Raw genomic sequence first — 15,100 nt, forward strand, 5'->3', positions numbered from 1 at the left:
AGGCAAACAAAGCAGTCCTGCACTCGATTCAAATTCATCAAATGTGAAAATGGAACTTGGGACGTGACCGGCACCTCAGCTCAGACGTGTCATCTCCACATCTTTTTTTTTTTTTCCTGTCCCTCCAGTTCATCCACATCCCAGCAGGTTGCTCGTAAACCCGGCTCATCGGGGCCCCGAGGCCAATTAGCCCCGCGAGCCAAGGCGCGCCTAATCACCCAAAGGAGATTCCATCCCGCAGTTTTGCTTTTCAGCAAGTAAGAAAGAGAAGAACAGCGCGAGCGCGCCCCGCGCTGACGCGCAAATAAGCAGCAGCGGCGGAGTCCGACCCGCGTGGCTTGGCCGCCCTGAAAGACGCCGCGCGTGACCCGACCGCCGGCTGAGCTTCCATCAAGAACGCTCTTCGCGTTGGTTGTTTGTTTGCTGAAGTTTGGACAACACTTGAGGACGCCTCATCGAGTTTAATGGAAATGAAGGTTAGCGCAGGGGATCGCGGGCCTTAATTAAAACCGCAGCGTATCCAAGCAACAGGGAAGGGCCGAGGGGTGGGGGGCACCGCGAGGGCTCCCGTTGGCCGTCGATGACCCGGCTGCGCTCTCGCCGTCGTAATTTGCAGGCCGGAGAACATTGTGAGAATCGCGCAGCGTGGGCGGACACTTACAAGATGGCTTAGTTTCATTTCACTCGTCTCACTAACAGGACGAAAAGCACACGCACACGGGCAGAAGACCTTCACCGAGGACAAAGAGGACGTGATGCACAGCTATCGTCGGCACATTCATCCTGAATTTCTTGTTCGTATAAACAAGGATAGAAAACGCAACTTTTGTTAATTGTGTGAACAACCGTGGCAGATTTCGCAATCAAAAAAGCAACAAAAAAGGACAACTTACTGCGTTGGGTACAACGTTGGCGTCTGTTGGTGTGGCAGATGATGGCCAGACTGGGCCATCGCCACAATTTGTGAATTAAGCACTGAAAAACCTGAAAAAATGAAAAGAAATTCCATCAGTCAGTAAGATTGTCTGCTAAGCAGAGAAAACATTTGGCGCTTTGGACAAATGACCCATTGGCCATTTGGTCACGCCTGCAAGTTGGAAAAGTGAAAATGGGACTCGGCGAAAGATGAACCGGTGCGATTCCAAGAAGCACCAGCGGATGGCAGAAGGTTGCCCACCGAAGGACCTTCAGTCAAACGCTTGGTAATGTGGACTTGGACTGCGACTAGCAAATATCTGCACTCGCATCGACTCTCAGCGGGCAACCCTCGAGAGCCCGCAGCCATTAGGGGCTCCGGCAGAGGGGGGCCCCGCCTGCCCGCTTCACCGCTCCGCTGCGCTAACTGGCACATGTTCGATAGCGCACCCCTCTCGTCTGTGGCGTCATTCTGCAGTACTTTGCTTTTTCAGTGGGCTGCAGCCGTTAAGATTCATGGGCAACTCGAACAGGCTTAATATCCATCCTGCATCAACGCGGGGGGTGGGGGGTTGTTCGAGTGAATCATGGTGCCCCGGTGGCTTGGAAGTACCCACATATGCTAATGTTTACTGTGGTGCACTACATTATTCAAATACATGGAGCCTTTGGGGTTAGCCGCACCCGCTGCCGCTAGCGCCGAGACGCGGTCAGTCGGCGTGCGTAATCGCACCCACCGAGATATTTAGACATGCTATTCATCAGTTGAAATACCAACAAAACTGATCATTCAGTGTACAGTAATCCCTCGATTACTGTGGATAATTGGTTCCAAAAACCCCACACGAAAAGTGATATCGGCTAAGTCCAGTCTCCAACAAGAAGTACTGGGGAGGCTAACGAGTTAGCGGAAAGATGCTAATTCTCGATAGTGCTAACACTTGAAAGCGGACTTCTAAAGGGATGTAAACGAACATTTGGAGCGATACTACATTGTCCTAAAGGTTAGACACGTTTCCTCAATTTAGAAGTTTTATTTTGACTTTGAAATGTTTTTTTTAATTTGGAAAAAAAAATCCGCGATGTAGTGAAGCCGCGATAAACGACACGCGAAGTAGCGAGGGATCACTGTAATTCCTTGCATCATTAGGCCACTAGGGGGCAGTATAATGCATACCTAGGAACATATGTGCACAAAAGTCATCTCAACTGAATGTGAGAGATTTACTTTTAACGGGCAGTTGGATGCGCCGGCCGCTAGTTAAAGCCGCTAACTGCTAATTGCTAACGGGCGCGCCGCATATCGATCGCGTCTGAAAGACAGGCCAGGACGCGACAACCCGGCAGTTGCGTCGCAAAAGAACAACGCGGTCAGGTGTAATTAAGGCCAACGTGCGTGTTTAATGGATCAATAATGACGGACAGATGGGACGGCCATGAAAGGAGGGCTCAGGGGGAAAAAAAAAAAGAAAAGGAGCACTTAGGCGGGCAATTAATATGTCAAAGGAAGCGAGGGGAAAGCCAATAACATAAATGTAAGAACAGCTCGGAGGGCCGTTACTCGGGATTATCGTCATCGATTGGCTCCCGATGCCAACGAGTGACTTTCATGTTAATAACGTCATTGATTCTCCACACCGAGCAGATTTTGATAGACAAAAAAGAAAGATAAAGTCGCGCCCGATTCCTCGTCTTCTTCCGAGCGCGTCGATTCTGATCAAATTAAAGCGCCGGCGTCGAGGACGGACGGCGGGGAAGGCCGGGTCCAGTTCCGTGTCAGTATGGCTGTCAGCCAGGACCGCTTGGGAATACTGGCGGCTTTTCCGTGCCATTTACATAACAAGAGTGAAGCACTGTGACTGAAAAAAGAAAAAGAAAACTGAGAAGTGAAATTCAACAAGGAGGTGCAGATAGCGAGACAGAAAGTCCAAATAAATGGCTGCAAGGGGGGGGGAGGGGTGTCGACAATATGCTGCTCTCGTCACTTCCAATTAATTCCTCATCACTACTTTGCATGCATACTGACCAAGTTCCCTCTCAACATTCCTCCGATGGCCTCGCACAGAACACGGGCAAAATCCTTCTTATGATTCCGCTCCAGTCCTAAAAGCAGACCTTTTGAGGCCATTTACCGCACAAGCACCTTTTTCATCTGGCAGGCAAAGTCAAAGCATATTTAAAATTGCTGCTGCAAATTGTGCTGCTGGGGTCTACGTCCGCATGCTTGCAACCCAGACACAAAACTTGACCCGCCGTCATTTTTTATCGCCGCACGGTATCACGCCACACAGTGGCTGGCGCCTCTTTAATTTGTGTTCCTTCGGCTATCCAACAGCACGTCCATTGCGAGTTGCCTTCCCAGCTCGCTCCTCCACGACACACATTACAATAGCAACATTATTGACTTCTCACTTAAATGCACAACTAGCATGAAGTTTAGGCTAGCTACAGGAAGAGCAAAGCTGTCACGATAACCTAATATTCGCGTCAGAGTTCACGCAAGCTTACCTGCATCTGACAGGTGAAGGGAAACGTCGTCTGTTGCTTGTGTTTCTTATCCTTGAGTTGTAAAAACCTTGAATGGTGTTATTGTACTTCTCGCCAGCACCAAAAAGAGAATCCTTGAATCCAAATGACTTCATCTTTGGCGTGTCCTCCTCCGTTGCACTTGCTTAACGAGGAAGCCTCGACCCATTGCATAGCCTACACGTGCCTACACGCAGCTGAAAGTTTTTTTTTTAAGTACACATTATTATTATTATTATTATTATTATTATTATTATTATTATTATTATTATTATTATTATTATTATTATGAAAAGACACTTTAAATGTATGATCTGAGAAGTCATTGAATTAAACAACAAAACAATTTTTAACCAATCAGACATGAGAAAGTCACTTCCGGAAAAGGCAAAAGGTGAATTAATGAAAGGGGACTGACTCAACGTTCACCAATAAAAAGAAAATTGTTTACCCAGATTAGACGACCGAAATGCAGCAAATGAAAAAAAAAAAAAAAAAAAGATCTCCTAGCTAGTGTATTACTGACCCCTGGTGTTCATAATGAGAATGGTCAAACAGGTAGAGCAGAAAGAAAAACGACAGCTTTCGAGGCTCGATGATTACAATGAAATCTTACTGTTGAGTATGGGAACAAAATAAGACTTACTAATAGTAATTATTCCTCTGAATATAACCACTTAGTTGATACAATTGTTTCTCATAATTACTGTAATGATGGACAATTATGTTGTACTTCATTGCTGTTTTTTTAATTTATTTTTTACTTTGCTGTCTTTGTGCTGTTTTAATTGACCACGCCGTGGATAAAAATTGTGTTGGCGATTGCTCATTCATGCTAAAATGGAAAGTTTTCACATGGATTGTTTTGCAGATGACACGAGATGCTAAGAATAAAGTAGTGTTGTTGTTTTTTGTTATATTTTGTCTTGATGTTTATGGACTGTCCCATTCATAATGCTTCCAAAAACATAAATACATCCATACCATACGTACATACATAAACACATTTAAATATAGATATATGTGTATATATATATATATATATATATATATATATATATATATATATATATATATATATATATATATATACACATTCACACGAACACACACACAGACAAACACACAGACATACACTTTTTTTTGAGGAAGAAGTCACTAGTGGTTTGTTGCATAGTTGTTTTATTGTGAAAAAAAAATTGAAGACAAGGCAGACGGTCTTGTGCGCGTGTGTGAATGCAAGTGTGTGTGGAAAAACAAGGTGTGCGAGGATCCTCTCATTTCTTATTGAGCTCGGCGTCGTCCCTCTCCACGGGAAATATTTCGATTTCCTTAATGATCCGTTGAGCAATAGTGTTGTTGTTTGCCGACACCATCCTCCGGGACATCAAGTCAAACGGCCCTCCTAAATTTTGCCCGGTACAAAAAAAGCATCTTTACTATCCAAGAACGTCTTCACGGAGGATTGAAAAGCATCCCCTGGCCTGCCCACATCAGTCCAGCACCAGCGTACGTACCGTCCACGTCCAGCAGCATTCCGCCGGCTTCTGTCACGATCACCGCCCCGGCCGCGATGTCCCAGCAGTGGATCCCGATCTCAAAGAAGGCCTCCACCGCCCCGCACGCCACCAGGCACATGTTGGTGGCAGCCGTTCCAGAGCCGCGCAAACTGCGGGCACGCATTGGTGTCAATTGTTACCAAGAGATGCAAATGAAGCTTCCCATTGGCTTCGTGAACCAGTTGTATTTTTGGACTCCTCGAGATGGCATTCTTGGTGGCCAAAACGTTGCTTCTCAATTAAATAGTCATTTGTCAATAAAATTGTAACAAGTGGCCCACTGATTGAGAAGCACTGGTTTCAAAAATGGCCAGTCAGTGTGCCTTCTTCGCAATGTTCAACTGAGAGTGCCACCTAGAGGAGTCAATATGGTGGCGAAAAGTAAAACAAAAAGACTAAATGAAAACGAGGTCAAATCAATTGAGTAACTTTGAATATTGGTGGTTTTCCGTTAAGCTCCGACTCACCCGTGCACGGGGATCCGCAAGATCCTTTGCATGGTGGAGAAGATCTTGGTGACCTTTTCGGGGCTCCTGTCGGTGCCGTGCTCTGAGATGATGAGGGACTTGTTGATGTCTGGCGAGGAGACAGCGCTTAGCGGTTGCCTTTGCCGGCTGGCGGGGAACCCCCCCCACACACACACACACACAAAAAAGGGTGGCGGGTACCTTTCACATCCGACACCTGGAGGCGGTCGTTGTCACAGAAAGCGCCTTTGCCTTTCCTGGCTTTGTACATCTTGTCCTCCAAGCAGCTGTACACCACACCAAACTCCAACTGCAACATCAGCAGGAAAAAAACCCCAAAACATTGGAGCACCATCGGCGCACGGAGTCGATTTTCTTTTTGTGTGCACTCACCTGCTTTTTGACCGCAAAGGCGATCGACACTGCCACAAATGGGAACCTGTGAAAGCGGACAATTTGTATTGAGCAACACGAGATGCGCCACAAGGACAAAGCAAAAAGATGACAATGATTTGAATAAGCTGAAATCTTGGTTTTGCGGGTTTGGTCACGTGACTTGCACAACGCAAGCGTCTGCAGAGCACTTGTGACGTTAATTTCGCTCGACAGCAGGGGGCGACATTTCACAACACGATGGATAGAAAACAGAGCAATTCATCTGTTGAAATTTTATTCCACCAATATGGACCAGAAGACGTTGGGGAACATCGTGGGCCAGGTTTTGGGCTTGGGGAAAAAAAATGTTGTGTCACTTTACAGCACCACAAAGGCCATCATGTCAGTGAAGTCGGCATCCGGCACGAATGCATCAGCGCAAAACTTTTAAGGCTGCATGTGTAAAGACAAGGTCTTCCTTACCCATGGACAAAGTTGGTGGTCCCGTCCACCGGGTCGATGATCCACGTGGGTTTGTCGGTCAAGATACATGGCTTGCCGTTTGCCACCGACTCCTCGCCGATGAAGCTGCAGTGGATATGACAGAGAGAAAAGTCAGTCGGCGCAGGTGAAAAAGTTGAAAATGGGTCGTTGACACCGATGATGCTGCAGTATAGCGCCAACTACTGCCAAGGAAGACTTACTTCATCTCAGATTTTTTTTTTTAATTATCAGTTGCCTTGACAAACAAGGTCCTCAAACAATCTCAATCATGGTGCGGTCCAAATTAGAACACGGCCGAGCCATTACAGCTGCAGAGCCGGCACTCGCAGCACACCCTTGGGCCGCTCATAGTTGCAGTAGCGCAATTACCGGCCAATTGAGGCTTCGCCTTAAAACACGTGTGGGCCCGGCATGAGCCGCCCACGAGGCTCACTTGTAAGTGTCGGCTCCAAACTCTTCTTTGAGCATGCTGATGATGATCTTCTCCACCCTCTCATCTGTCTTGGTCACCAGGTCCACGGCAGAGCTCTTGATCATCACCTTGATTTCACTCTCGCAGGCTTTCCGAATTTCCTGCACGCAAGCACACACGCAACATTGCCTGGGGCAACTCTTTGCGATGACATCATCGCTGCTACCATCTCACTCCTCAACCCCACCCCACCTCTGGCCCCGCTGTCAGAGTTCCTTTTTGCAGGTGACTCACTAACATACCTCACCGGCTCTCCGTGCCACTTTGACGGCAAAATCGTACGCTCTCTCCCATGGGTCTGCCATCTCTTGCTGCTTTATCTTCACCTGCATTCACACACATGCAAAGCAACTCTGTTTGGGCGTGTACAAGCAACTGCAAGGCACGAAAGAAGAGCGAGGAAGGCCCAGCGCGTGCGGGGGCTTTCCCTCTCCTCGGGCTGGCCGAGCAGAGCATGTGTCACAAAAGAATGACTTATGTAACAAACATCCTAAGGCAAACTGCCTTCCTTTTGGAGTAGCCGCACGTAAAAAAAAAAAAAAGAACAAACGACAGGATAACATCTGCGGTAGGTTTGTGCTATTGACCCTGATGCAAAGCGACAACAACGAGCACCTTACCTTGAGAAGTGATGGAAGAGCAGGAAGAGATCTTGCCGACTTGTGCCGTGGTGTCGTACGCAAAAAGAAAAGCTAAAATGCCAAAAGGAGGGTGGGTTCTCTCGTGCTGTCAAAGTAGGAAAAGTACTAGCACCGCCTCACTCACCCACAAAAAAAAAAAAAAAAAAAAACACGCTCTTCAGCAAGACATGCAAGAACATGATGATGGCACATTTAAATGTAAGCCAGTGGAAAATTTCCACTGAATCAACAAACGAAGTTTGCACGTTTTGGCAAGTTTGGGATGCAATCTGCATGGCTCTGTTCAAATCAAATGAAAAGCAGATGAAGGTCCAAACCTGCCGGAGTCTTGCAAAGTTTAATTTGCGTCGCAACGAAGCTGTATCACAGTGATTAGAGGCTGCTTCAAACTGCCCAGGGCAGGTTAAAGGAAGTGCCATCGGGCGGGAAGGCACTGTGCCATGTGCCAATTTGGCTGCACAAATGGCAACTGGGCACATGCTTACAGCCAATTAAAATGCCAGCTTGTATCACATGAGCTTTTGCCCAAAAAAAAAAAGTAATTCGTACGTGACATAAATGTATCAACATGTATAATAGTATGTATAAACTACTGGATGTTAGCAAAATATGGCTAGGCTAGCATGTATAATTTTTGTCACGAATGAACGTGAGGCTAGGTTGCTTAACGTTTTTTGTTGCATTTGCTTCACCCGTTGGCAACTGTCGCCTCGCTCGACTTTTGGGAAATTGGAGCGATCTCAGCAGCGATTTCAGCAAAGTTCCAGCGAGGTAATAGCAGGGGCAAAACAAATACATCCGTCTTGCTGTCCCACCATGAATAATTGATCGGCAATGACTGATGATTTGGACGCCGACCTCCCGGGATTCGCAGCTGTAATTGAGGCCGAGACGTCGGTCAAGGTCGGCTCTTGAGAGATGAGCGGGCCCTGCCCCGTTTTTCTCCCCGGTGGAGCCACAAACAAGATGTATTATTTAACGGCTGACGCGCTAGCGTCCACGCAGGGCTGAGGAAACATGCTCTCTTCCCCTTCTAGAACGTTCCAATGCAGTTTCCTTTGTGTAACTTTTTAATTAAGTGGCTTCAAGACGTCTAAATTTGGTTAAACTCCAGAATTTTAACACACTTTAGCATTATTAGCTAACAAAGTTATATGATGCAAAATGTTAGCAATGTTAGCGTGTCCATTGACTGCTATGGGCGATGTGAATTAGCACAGATTGGCTAACTGCGTATGCTAAATAAACGGATAAACGTTCGGGTGGTGTCAGGAAAGACATCCGGCAATCGGGCATGCATCCAGTGGTAAACAAATCTCGAGAGAAATTCGCAGCAGCGACCCCACGTAGGAGCCCAAAGTCACAAACAGACAGACTATTGTTTACCCTTCTGAATTCAACATCAGTGCGGTTAGATTTGATTGTTAACCAAAAGAAGGCATTCCAGTGGGCTCTGGCACATGAGCAGTGGCTTTTACAAGGCAGGGTGGAACGTTAATGAGTGCCTGTCATTTGAAACTATAGAAAAAACGAAGAACGTTGCATAATTCGTGGCAGAGAAGTCATGCCCGCTTTGCTGTCCTCACACTACACGATGAATACAAGTGATGTACAAAGAGACTTTTTTGGCCGAGTCTGACAATGGCTCCGGAATTGCACTTGAATGTCAGTGCGGTCCCTACAGAATATTTCTTGCTATCCGTACCCATTTACTTGAAAACATTATTAAAGGGCGGGCGAGGGTGGAGGGAGAGATCCAAGGGGTTGTTTCAGCCTTGTTGTCAGTGAAATTTCCCGCGGGAGATGTAAAATTCCGAAAGGGCAAAAAAAATCATGACGGACGGGAGGAAGCGTCCGATCGATTTGGCAACGACGGCTGCTTGGTTCGTCACGGAGGTCTCGGAAAAGTCAAGCAATTTGGAGTTCAAGCGAGCCAAAGTGCAATGCCCCCCCCCCAAAGTATTTTTTCCGCCTCACTCTTCTATGTGAGCGACACACAAGAGTGACACTTTGGGTAGTAGCAGAGCTTTTTGCTGCGAATAAACGGCGTGCGGGACATTCAAGATGTGGAAGCAGAACAATGGTGCGCACTTCCTGACAGGCACTGCAGGCGCACAGGAACGCGCAATAAAATCTTTTTCAAAAATACCACACACTCTACGATCACAGCTGCGAAAATTGTTTCGCGCGTTTTACTGAGCATTTTTCTCTGCAAAGCAATTATTTGGGCAGCTTAGGTTTTATAGTGAGCGTTAGCCTCTCCAATTGACTGTTGGCCTAAGTTAGCATGTCTAGGTAACATTTTTTTGTGATGTTATTTCAGCAAACAAGGGTCACGATGCTAGCTTTGCATTTAGCATCGTTTAACAATGTTAAACCAACTATAGCCTATTAGCATAGCAATTAAGAGGCTTGGAGCGTGCAGTCGTAGCTTTCCAGCGGCTGACAGCAAATCTTTACCAAGCGCAACATGCAAGTACACGATGGTCGCTGCCATGGCGACGGCCTCCAATTCCGCTCGTTCACCGGAGAACGACGAGAATGAGCCGACACACCCTGCTAATCGCAGGCGCCTGCAGGTTTCATCTTCCCATTGTTACGCAAGGCCATATATTGTTTCACGAGCATTCGCGCAATGCATAGAAGGCGGTTCTTGTTAACAGCGGATGTTGCTGTAGTATTTAATGATACAACTGGTCGGGTAGGTTATCAGGTGCACTTCATTCCCGGTTCTAACCTCAGATGCACGCGAACTAGTCAAGTCGACTTAAGCCGGTTTGAACTATGCTTATTTAAAAACAACTTGTTAGCTTTGGTGTGGCACTATACGTTGCAAGCTCATATTTCAACCAAACCTGACTTTGGATGATAATTTGACGCATTTGCACGTGAGGTTGAACAGCGCACAGCCTTGGGCATTTTTTTTTTTTTTTTTTGGTCTCCCCTCCCACAAAGGCGATTGGTCTCCCGATTGTCAAACGAGACATGTAGCAACAAGGAGCGCCAACAACATCAATGAGGGGGCGGCAGGGGAAGGCGTTTATTTAAAGCTTGTAAGATACACATCAAGAGCGCTCTTTTATTTCGGGTTGAATTAATCGCAGTGGCAAACAGGAAGAAACAACGCTAATTTAATTAAACATTTTGGCGCCAAGACAGTTTCAGCTTGAGGGGATTTTGTAAAACCACCAATTGTTTCTCCAAATTTCCTCTCTAAAAAAAATAATAGTATTATTTTGATGCAGCAATTTGAAGAGCAAGCAAATCCGTGCACGGCTCAAGCGAACTAGGTGGGAGAAAAACCAACAATTGTTTGTGGGATCGACGATGTCAATCGTCGACATGAGTCTGGCACGAACGCATGAAAGGCTTTAAGTTGACGGGCGGAACATCGGTGACACACGTCACGAGGCCACGCGGGTTTGCCAACAACGTGACGATTACGCAATATGCCGGCCGCCCATCATACCAGGCAGCTGACAAGCTCATGACTCACGCTGGCTGAAATGCACCATATGGACAAAAGTATTCAGTCACACCCCCTCCGTCGCTTCAAAGGGACGCATTATGGACAAGGGACTTTTGATTTGCTCCAAGACGAGCACTCGTCTAGTGCCTGCAAGGCTGCCAGTCAAGTGTGAAATTTAACAAGCGTGTCAAACTTTTGTTGTAGTGATGTCGCAATTCAACCTATTGACACGATTAATGCCCCTGGCGGTGAGTTTCTTCAGCCATGACTCGGCAGGACAAACATCCGCCACTCTCAAGGCACAGGCAGACTACAAAGTGCAAGACGCCATCAGCCAAAAGTTCCCCCGCTAAGCAACGTTAGCCCAAATTAGCATTCGCAAAAACGCAAATGATCAGCTCATGAGTGCGCAGCTGGTGCTTGCTTTTTAAAAGCCTGTTTCTGCAGCTTGGCGATGAAGTGCTGCCTTCCTGATTGAAAATGTAATATAAATGTGATTCATTCATAGTCGGGGCGAGTTTTGAGAGGAGGTTGCAAAATTGACACCGCGGAGTAGCCCGAGCGTCCCACAACGCTCTGTCACAAAACGAAAGTCATCCTTTGCATTTGCGTTGCAACAGAACTGCTGAAAAGCCAAAATGGAGCCATTTCAACCAAAGGGGATTTCGAGTGTTCTGCAATTCATCTTCTATTGTGTGTTTTGACAGAAGACTGTGGGAAGCTTTTGATTAGGACATCTGGAAACGGTTTATAAGCTCAGGGGGTGCCTTTGAGCAACAAGGTTCTGGCTCGTGTCTTTCTCTTTGAGAAAGTTTGGAGAAAGTTTGTTGTGCTCCAAATGAAGGCTGCCCAAACATTTTACTGCGTACAGAAAATGTGAAGGATGCGAGGGGCGCTCGCTAACAACGCCTCGTTCTTTGCTCGGGTGCCTACTTGATCAGCGACATTCCGTCTCGGCGAGTCACATCTCGGAAGAAGTCGGTTTCTCCTGAGATGTGCTCGCAAATCTATGAGATTACTCGGATAGTCTGTGGAATCGCTGATTCAATTCTAAAAAGATTTGACTATAAACAGATAATCGGCTCCATATCTGTTATCGGTCTCCTTAACTACTAATAGCTGTCCCAATACTTTTGTCCACAGAATGCACACACATTCCTAATGAGCGTCCCTACTAGGTCGACATGAGGAAAAACACTTCCGATTCAAAAGAGCGAATGCTGAACTACGCTACTCGTCACAAGACATACGCAAGTACTCAATTTTTTTATTTTAGTTTTTTTGTTTTTACGAGCCATCTGCATCATCCCTCCCGACGTGAAACTCTGCGATGTGCCCGGCGAGATGCCGGGCCAGCGCTGGGGTGCTGGCCGCAATCAGTCGGCGGGACATCAGGTCAAAGGGCCCACCTGGGCGACAGAAGACCACAGGACGAACAGCGTCAGCCGTATCGCCAGGAACGGTGCGCTCACGCGATGCCGTGGTCGAGATTGACCAACAAGCTCCGATTTGAATAAGATAAGCAATATGGCTTACGGCACACGTCCTCGACACGCAATGTGTTAAGTAAGGACACGCTCGGGGAGGGGGGGATTTAAAAAAAAGATTTTTGAAAAAGGGACATGATTGTCTTCCTGTTGGCAGATCAAGCTCATTCGATCCAGCGGATGTCCCTAATTTTGTGGTTAGGAGCGGAAATGCCGCTGGAAAATGTCCTTTTAAAACTTGCCAGCAGCAATGATAAATTATATTAATGTGGAAAAAAACAAAACATTGACTTTCCGATTCCTTCAAAATCTAGCTTCGAAATCACGAGCTGATGGGAGATAAATGAGGACGCCATGTTGGCTCTACTTCCTCTTCGACGTCTGTAAAAAGGTGCCGACTTGAGCGGGTAACGCTGCGGTTGTAGTTGGCCAATGTTGCGCAATAGCACAGGATGTAAACGCTCGCATGCATTAGCGGCGGGATTGCTCAGAGCTTTAACCACCTTCCAACTTCTCGTTTTGAGAAATCACTCTGCCAACTCCTGTCCTGACTTGCGTTTGCACTCACGCGATGACACGACCGACTCGCAATGGAAAATTACAGTGACGAGGCCAAAGTGTGACTGCCGATCGGCCCTCACCTGAAATATCCAGCACGACTCCTCCGGCCTCTGTGAGCACGGCGGCGCCGCCGGCCATGTCCCAGCAGTGGATTCCCTGGTCGTAGTACGCGTCGGCCGCACCGCTGGCCACCAGGCACATGTTGATGGCGGCGCTGCCCGACGAGCGGATGCTGAGGACGCAAGAGGTCAGGACCTTTTCAACAGCACTTGGTTGGACTGTACAACTTCACACATGCCGACTTCACACACACAATTTTTTTCCCCCCTTATAAAATCAGTTATGAAATATTTGCACGGTCCTGATTACTAACACAAGCAGTCATGAAAGAAAACCTCCTTGGCGCAGGTAATTACCCATGCACAGGGATGGCAAGGATGCTCCTGAGGTTGGCCAACTTCATGTCAAAACGCTGCGTATCCTTTTCGAAGTTCACCTCGGCCAGCACCAGGCTGCGGCTGACATCTGCCACGGGCGGAGAAAAGCGGAAAAGGTGAGACCGGCTGCTGAGATACGGGCGCCACCTGCTGGCTAGAATCGGAAACGCTGGGATTTCCTCACCTTCCTGTCCGGACACTTTGATGGGAAGGCCGTTGCAGAAGGCGCCTTTGCCTTTGCGCGCTGTGTACATTTTGTCCTCAATGCAACTGTACACAACACCAAACTCGATCTGACGACAATTAAATCATCACAAATGAACACAACCGGCAAAAGAAAAACACTTGACACTTGACTCACAAGCAGCGTGACCTACCTCTTTCTTCACCGTGAAGCCGATGGACACGGACACAAAAGGGAAACTAAAAACAGAAAATCACTGGCCATAGCTTGAGGCAAAACTTGAGCGTGCGAGACGTACCCGTGCACAAAGTTGGTGGTGCCATCGATCGGGTCGATGATCCAAGTAGGCTCATCGGTGAAGATGCTCGGGGCACCCGCCGCCACCGACTCCTCGCCGATGAAGCTTCACAAAGAAGAAAAATGCAATATGTAGTATATTTAGTAAGAGTAAAAAATAAATAAATGAAGCTATAAATGACAACGCATAAGAAAATCCATATTGTGCAAGCTTTTAAGGGTCAAACCTAAAAATATGAAATAAGAAACCATAACGTAAGAGCAAGCATGGCTTGGAAAACCAAATGTGCAAAAAATTAACTACCACCAAAAAAATTGATCAGCGTGTTTGGTCGACTGCAGCGGGTGACAATAGTCTGTCTTCTGCTTGTTCTCCTGTGTGGAGACGTAGAAGTAGTGTACCTGTGCGTGGGAAACTTTGCCTTGATGGAAGATATGATGAGGCGCTCCACTCTCTGGTCCGTCTCGGTTACAAGGTCCACTTGCGAGCTCTTGTGCATGACGGCGACGTCGCCCTGGAGAGCCTCACGGACCACCTGATGGGGGAGCACCACAACAAGCACCACATGAATGAACAGTGACATAACAGAGAATATGCAACACTCTTCCTACCCCAAAAATAATGTCCATTTCAAGCCAAAACAAGGTGACTTGACCCCACTTGCTGCATTTAATAAAGTCACCTTGCCAGCTTGCTTGGCGACTTCCACGCAGTGCTCCATGCACTCCTGCCAAGGATCATCCATCGCTGATAGTCAATACTGCGATTAAGGCCAAACGCAAACTAACCTGGCTGAGACACACAAAAAAAAAAAAAAAAAATCTGTGTCAACATCATTGTCACGCAACGATAATTATATGTTATCGGAACAATGTAGCACTCAGAGGTGGGGAGAGGCTTAAGAAAACATTCGATATCCGATAATAGCTAGCAAACCAGTCGGGTTACAGTTTTTCAAGATGGTCTGCGGGAATGTCAACAAAATAAACATTGGAGTGTTTAGATCAATATCCCTAACGAACCTCGTGAAACGTCGTCGTGTCCCCCGTTTGGACGTAAAGTCTTCAACTTTCGATTTTACATCAGATAAAAAATCGTGTGGCTGTGACACTTCGTCAGCTTCCGCGTTTAGTACCGTGCGTGCTGCAATTGGTCATCTGATATCACATGATGTTCATTCAACATTCTCATTGGCTAGAATTTGA

At 46.9% G+C, this 15,100-nt stretch overlaps 2 protein-coding genes across 2 annotated transcripts; both read right to left on the reverse strand.

Moving 5' to 3' along the window:
* Positions 1-4,606: 4,606 nt before the first annotated feature.
* Positions 4,607-7,604, reverse strand: LOC125985722 (inositol monophosphatase 1). Its single transcript, XM_049748757.1, has 9 exons — positions 7,439-7,604; positions 7,061-7,144; positions 6,780-6,919; positions 6,326-6,430; positions 5,861-5,906; positions 5,669-5,777; positions 5,468-5,576; positions 4,959-5,110; positions 4,607-4,846 (listed from the first exon to the last, which is right to left on the reverse strand). Exons 2-9 carry the CDS (start codon positions 7,121-7,123, stop codon positions 4,719-4,721), a joined length of 852 nt encoding a protein of 283 aa, XP_049604714.1. The 5' UTR covers positions 7,124-7,144; positions 7,439-7,604; the 3' UTR covers positions 4,607-4,718.
* Positions 7,605-12,179: 4,575 nt separating this feature from the next.
* Positions 12,180-15,064, reverse strand: LOC125985723 (inositol monophosphatase 1). Its single transcript, XM_049748758.2, has 9 exons — positions 14,918-15,064; positions 14,578-14,687; positions 14,297-14,430; positions 13,896-14,000; positions 13,791-13,836; positions 13,598-13,706; positions 13,393-13,501; positions 13,057-13,208; positions 12,180-12,337 (listed from the first exon to the last, which is right to left on the reverse strand). Exons 2-9 carry the CDS (start codon positions 14,638-14,640, stop codon positions 12,216-12,218), a joined length of 840 nt encoding a protein of 279 aa, XP_049604715.1. The 5' UTR covers positions 14,641-14,687; positions 14,918-15,064; the 3' UTR covers positions 12,180-12,215.
* Positions 15,065-15,100: the final 36 nt, after the last annotated feature.

The sequence above is a fragment of the Syngnathus scovelli genome, chromosome 18, assembly GCF_024217435.2.
Source record: "Syngnathus scovelli strain Florida chromosome 18, RoL_Ssco_1.2, whole genome shotgun sequence".
Taxonomy (NCBI): domain Eukaryota; kingdom Metazoa; phylum Chordata; class Actinopteri; order Syngnathiformes; family Syngnathidae; genus Syngnathus; species Syngnathus scovelli.